We start from the raw sequence: 6,716 nt of genomic DNA, 5'->3' as shown, positions 1-6,716 counted from the left end.
CGAGCGGGAGGGCGCGCGCTGATGACGTTAAAAGCACGGCGCCGAGTCGCGGGGCGTGGTCGAGGTGGCGGGGGAGAGCGCGCGGTCAGACGTCAAAGGGCAGCGCCGAGGCGCGGGGCGTGGTGGGGGCGGTTTGGAAGGGGGCGCGTCGTAATGACGTCAGAGGGTAGTGTCCCGCCGCGAGGCGTGATCGCAGCGGTGGCTAGTGTGGAGGGTTCTAGGCAGCTGGCGGGTGTCTCTAGCCTCCGGAGAAGTGAAACTGGAAAGCCAGGTGCCCTTCTCGACTCCGGTGGGTGGGGCTGGCCCGCTAGCACCCTGAAGGCAAAGCCTCTCTGCACGCTGGTCTTTTCTGAGCCTCTTGGGGAACTGGAAAGTGTCCGTCGCTGAGAAGGGAGAAAAACCGAAAAGCTGTCACTGGTTTCACTCTTAGCGTTGTATTTGTTGGTCTCTAGGTTTGTCATTCCCCATTCAGCCCCGCACTGTCTCATCCACGCTAGTAACACCCCAAGTCCACCTCTATCCCGGATCTTGGTCAAAAACTGAGGGCTCCTAACACTTTGCCCTGCATGTCCTGCAGACTCCTCACAATACACCTGCTAAATTCTTGTTTTCCTTTTGGACCCCTCTCCTACCACCTCTGCCCTACTTGGTAAAATTGGCCGATCACCCAAGTCAAAAATAAGGGCGCTACCCTAGAGTCATTCTTCACACTTCCCGCCACTGCAACAGGCTGGGACACTGTGGCTCCTGAGTACAGTCCATGGATGTCAGCCTCCCGCAGTGTATGGTGGGGAGGGCGAGTGAAACAGTAGATACTCAGGACTATGCCTTGGGGGCAGCGGAGTGCTTCTTTATCACTACCGAGGATGCGACATTTTCCTAGTGGCTGCCGTTTCCTAATTAAAAAAAAAATTCATTTCCTTACTTCGGGCCTCATTTTAAATAGTATAGTCTCTCATACGGGGAAATCAAGAAGGAGGGGATAGCGTAGTGCGGTGGCTCTCACACTCAAGGGTGCTTCATCACCTGGAGGGCTTGTTAAGCCGCATTGCTGCCTACCCACAGCGTCTGAGTCCTAGGTCTGGGCTAAGGCTTGCGTGTTTACATTTCTAACAAGTTTCCAGGTGTTGGTGATGCTGCCATCTGGGGACGTTTTGATAACGACTGGTGTAGTAATTGAGGGCATAGACTCGAATCAAATGGGACTTGCTTCAAATCACCTCTGCTATTTGCTATCTGTGTCACCTTTTTGAGCCTTTATTAGATTACGAATAGTACTCACTTGTGAGAATTACATAATATATGACTATATTTGTGGATGTCAAAAACCACAAACATAGTGAGGGCAAACCAGCTGAAAACCAGCATTTCCAATAAATAATACTCTTTAAAGAAAATCAGTAAGAGAAAGCCAGCTACCCCAATAGGAAAAGATGGAAATGTACGAAGGGCATGAGCTAGCATTAAGTCAAAGACTACAAATGACCAAAAACAATGAAAAGGTCTTCAACTTCACTAGTAATTATTAAGAGATGCAAATCAAACCATCCATCAGTATTATTTGCCAGTTGAATTAGCTGGAAGGTTTTATTTATTTATTTTTTAAATTTTTTTTAACGTTTATTTATTTTTGAGACAGAGAGAGACAGAGCATGAACAGGGGAGGGGCAGAGAGAGAGAGAGGGAGACACAGAATCAGAAGCAGCCATCAGCCCAGAGCCCGACACGGGGCTCGAACTCACGGACCGTGAGATCGTGACCTGAGCTGAAGTTGGATGCTTAACTGACTGAGCCACCCAGGCGCCCCTAGCTGGAAGGTTTTAAAAAATGAAAATAGCTCATGTTGAAAGGCTGCGGGGGGAAGAGGAGCTGATGTATACATTTCTGGGGAGATTTTTATACGTTAGTACAGTCTTTTAAGCAGACAATCTATCAAAAAGCCTTATAACTTGTATGTGTTCCTTAAACTTGGCAATTAGAAATTTATCTGAAGTTTTAGAAGTTTATCTGAACAAATCACATCATAACAAAGATAGTATTGTTTATAATAGCAAGGAATATAGAAGGATACCCAATGATAGATTTATAGTATATTCGCATTATAGAATTCTATATGGTTAAAAAGACTACATGTAGATACGTGTAATGAATACTTAAAGGATATAGGAAAATATCAAACTTTAAAAAGCAGATTGGTCAAAAAATAGTATGTCCAATACGAGCCCATTTTTTTTAACTGAAATAAAGTACCTCCTAAGTATAGACATGTAAGTACAAGTGTGAGATGCTCAACCTCAACCCGTGCCTCCCTTCTGTATACCCTTCCTAAAGTACTACCCTTCCAGTTAAGACCAAACTTTGATTTATGTGGTAGTAATCACTGCAATGAACAAGAGGATAGTAGCCAGAACTACATCCCGTGACTGTGGCGGAATTGTTAGACTTCCATGATCACCAACATAATGGTGATAATATTAAAATGGAAAGGCAGGGAAACAATGGAGAACTCATCATGGAAATCATCCATGCCCCAGCCAGTGTCCACGGTATTCATTTAATTGCCCTCTAATGCCAGTGGAACTTCTTGAGAGAATGCTAAATTTCGTTGCAGCTTTCCAAGTCCTTCGAGCGGGGAAGCACGCATATTGTTTCCATTAGTTCTGCAGTCAGCAAGCTGTCAAGGGCCAGAGAGCACCTGCTTGCAGGCCGTACGGTCAGTTGCAACTGCTCACAAGTTGGCTGTGGTCCAATAAAACTCTGTTTATGGACACTGAAGTTTGAACTTCAGAGAACTTTAATGTGTTATATTTTTCTTTTGATTTTTTAAAAACCATTTAAAACTATAAAAACCATCCTTAGCTTGCAGGCCGTACGAATCAGGCAGCAGGCTGCACTTTGGTGACCCACAGGTTAGTTTCAGGAGGGAGGCACTGGTCCTTTATTAGCATAGGACCTAACAAAATAGAGGATGATCAATGTTTCTCGAATGAGTTGAATGAATAGATTACCATGATACCATGATGTATAAATCACAGAGAACACCCCCAAAGGAACATTTACAAGGTAGTTGTCCTATATTCCTTTCATTAATATACTTAATGTTTTATAACATTTACGTTTGTTTTATTTTCTAGCCACTTTGGCATTTTTATGGAATAAAATGGATTTCCCAAAACAGAGCCCTAATTTATAAAACTGTATTTGCAAGGGTTTAGCCTATAATGTTTTATTTAGCTTGTGATTATTCCCTGAGAAGCAGTCAGGTCCGCGGTCAGAGAAGGCCTTGCACATAGAGATGAGCCTGGGAGGGCGGACAACAAAATGTTAAGCTCATTAACGTGATATTTTATCTTCACGTGTAAAATTTCAGGTGATTAAAATGTCCTTTTTTGCTTATTTTCTAAATTGCCCCTATGAATATACACATCCTTCAATGGCTCTCCATACATGTAGGATGAAAACTAAGATTTTCAGCATGATATTGAAGGTCCCCCCCCCCCCCCCCCGCCATGATCCGGCTCCTATTTCTCTAATTTTTTCTTGTATATGGCATCAACGCTGAATTAATTACAACTTGCCTATTCTTATTTCCTCTTCTGTGAAAAGGGGATGATAGGTATTTATTTAAATTACAGGACCGTCGAAGTATCAAACGTGGTAACTCGTGCAAACACTCAGGAGACAAAGCGGTAGGAACCACCACGGTATGGGCAGCGACACCTCTGTGATATTTAGCTAGCTTCTTGTAATTAATTTTTATCTGCCTCATCTCTCCTTCTGAACAGAAGCCCCTTGAGGGCAGGTGCTAATCTGTCCACTCCATAGCACAGTTCCTTGTCCGTGGTAGGGGCAGGGGATACTTATTTCTTGCACGGAAGCAACTAATTACAATGTTTCTGTGGGACTACTGACAATACTGATTCCCCCTTTAGCCCTCCATCTTGTTCATGTTTGCTCAATGACCTCCCTTGTGTTCCAGGCCCCTTGAAGATTGACATACATACCTTAGAAATGACCGCCAAGGCTGGGAGGGATGGAGGCTTGCTTTGGGCTCCCATAAATCTTGTAGAGATACCATAGTCTTTCCTCTGCGCGATGCCCGGATGGTGCCACAAGATCTAATTACAGGTTCGAGGTCAGGTGCATGCAAGCCCTTTGATCTCACTATAGTGCCCTATAAAATCTCTAGACTAAGGTCTCAACTTTGCGGAGAATATTTGTGCAGCTGCCTGGATGGTCGTCCATCCGAACTCCCATCAGTAAGTTACCTTGAATAAAACTGTGTGTAAGCTGAATGGAGTCACCTGCTTCGTTTTCCAGTCTTTCAATGCTGTCTCAGTTTGGGGGATACTTTACTATCCCTCCCTCACCTTCTAACAGTTTATAAATAGAAAATAAAAAAGACAGTAACAATCTTAGGTAAAGAGGAAATGAAGGGAACTTGTAATACTACTTACTTTATTTGTAATGTCAGTTTTTTTCCTTATTTCTGAATCTCCAAAGCCAAATTCTAATGAGAAACTGAATGTAATAAAGTTCTATAAGAAGTGACAGACACAGATAAAGTTCACTATAAATTTTAATCCAGGATATAAAATGTTCCCTAAAGACACAATTGAACATTTTTGTATTAGAGAATAAAATGTAATGATCAAATTCAATTTTGTCAATACTTCTATGGCACAAAGAGATCCACCCTTGTCGTCGTGTTTTGCCTGCTTTCTGAGAACCACACCCTAACAGCAAATTGTATAAAGAATGCAAGTAAAGGTTGTGAAAATGATTGTCACAGATGTACTGCTTCCTAATTCAAAGAACATAGAGTTCGTTCATTCACTGAGTTCACTTTATTCAATAATAAACTCCTTTATGTAGAATGAAATCTAATACTCTGTGCTTGTCATAAAGTAGTGATTTCTCCTTCCAGTATAATCAGTGAACTAATAAACATGTAGAACAAGGGAAAACCTCTATTTTCATTACATCAACATAGTTATTTCTTAGATTCTGGCATTGTCAATGTAAAAAAAAACCACTTTTTCTTGAGGCAACAGCAAATTAACAGCACTGGCTTGAAACATGGCAAATCTAATGGCTCTCAGCATTGCTTTATGAGTTCCGAGGCATTTGGGTGCATAAAACTATAACCATAAATAAAAATGACTATTGTCCTCTTTTTAGAAGAGTGACAAGTTCTTAACATTTCATGACATTGTACAGAATAGAAAGAACTAAGCTTTTTTCAAATGTTTTAGGGTTGAAAATTATTTAGGTTTTTGCCTCATTGAGTGAAATTTCGAATGTATTTAACTGATGAAAAGTAACATTTGGTTAGGAATTATACATTTTTTAAAGATAATTGTCAAAAGACATGCCTTTGGGTGACTTCAAGGTAGAATTCATTTTTACCTCTTAATAATACCTGGCAGTTCATGCCTCACTTCCCACAGTAACAAATGCGTGAATAATGAAAATAGAAGTTTTCTTATTCAAAGGATAGGCTTCTTAACCCTTTTTAAAACTCGTCAGGCTTTCGCGTGCTAAGGATTTTGAAAGCCACACACATTCAAACAGTCTCATCCCAGAGGAACACATATTCCTAAACTCTCATACCTCTGAAAATACAGGAAGTATGGAATGTAAACGTTCCCATCTTGTCCTGTGATGTTTACGATTTCTGTAGGTCTGTATGTGAGGTTCACTTCATGAGATTATCAGAATTAAAAAAAGGTAAGATTTTCATCTTCTAGTAAAATTAGACACAAAGGAGGTAGAATACTACCGAGAGGATTACACAGTGATTGGAAAACTCACCTAAAATGATTAAGCCTTTTATTTAAAATCCCCTTTTAAAAATTGTCATGTGACAATAGTTTCAATCTGTAATGGCAGGTAAGAAAAAACAAATGAGGTGCCACGTTATATTAACTAAAGTATTCCAAGATAAAAGAAAGTAAAACACCTGAAAATAATCTCAGTGCTAGAGACATTTAGAAAGTTACCGTGATTAAAACTCTGAATAAAAAGGTCTTGAGAACAGGTGCATCTCAAAACAATATTTTACCCACCCTGGGAACAAATCGGCATACTTAAGATAACTTGCAGTGTGACTCCCAGATTTCACATCCTCTCTCTAAGTTCGTTTATTCCTGTGACCATGTTTCGCTCTAAAGTCTCTCGCGTTCACTTCATCGGGAACCACTTCTTTATGCGGACTCAACTTTGCTTGTTCATTAATCTTCTGTATATCCCGTTGGGTTTTGAAAGAAGTTCTTCATGTCTCCCACGTTCTGTGATCTTTCCTTGGTCAAGAACAGCCACCGTATTAGCATTCTTAATGGTGGACAGACGGTGGGCAATAATCAACACCGTCCTACCTTCCATGAGTCGGTCTAGAGCTTCTTGAACGAGGTACTCATTTTCAGCATCCAGGGCACTTAAACAGGAAACCCACATGAGAAAGCAAAGCTGTCAGTGCCACCCATACTGCGTATTTACGTGTTTCCTGTTGCACACACAGCTGTCCTGAACCGGCAGTGAATTTTCACTGCGATCAAAATGACAACCTCTCGGGTCTACTATCTACTTCTTATAGTGTAAAGATACTACAAAGGAAGCTCGGAACCCTTGATTTCCACACAACTTGCGGGACCGCTGCTGAGTAGAGTGACTCGGGGCTCGTCACAAGCGTGTCTAGGTTGAGACTAGAACACTCA

General features: G+C 41.5%; 1 protein-coding gene across 1 annotated transcript in view; it reads right to left on the bottom strand.

The window, feature by feature from the left end:
* Positions 1 to 4,571: 4,571 nt before the first annotated feature.
* ABCB10 (ATP binding cassette subfamily B member 10) overlaps positions 4,572 to 6,716 on the bottom strand; it is a 34,159-nt gene continuing 32,014 nt past the window's right edge. Inside the window, exon 13 of the mRNA XM_042908059.1 lies at positions 4,572 to 6,436. Coding sequence (XP_042763993.1) covers positions 6,217 to 6,436 — 220 coding nt within the window. The 3' untranslated portion in view covers positions 4,572 to 6,216. The remainder of the gene's footprint in view (positions 6,437 to 6,716) is intronic.

Source organism: Panthera leo, chromosome D2, assembly GCF_018350215.1.
Source record: "Panthera leo isolate Ple1 chromosome D2, P.leo_Ple1_pat1.1, whole genome shotgun sequence".
NCBI lineage: Eukaryota > Metazoa > Chordata > Mammalia > Carnivora > Felidae > Panthera > Panthera leo.
The sequence above is the reverse complement of the archived record's forward strand: the minus strand, read 5'-3'. Positions and strand labels throughout refer to the sequence as shown.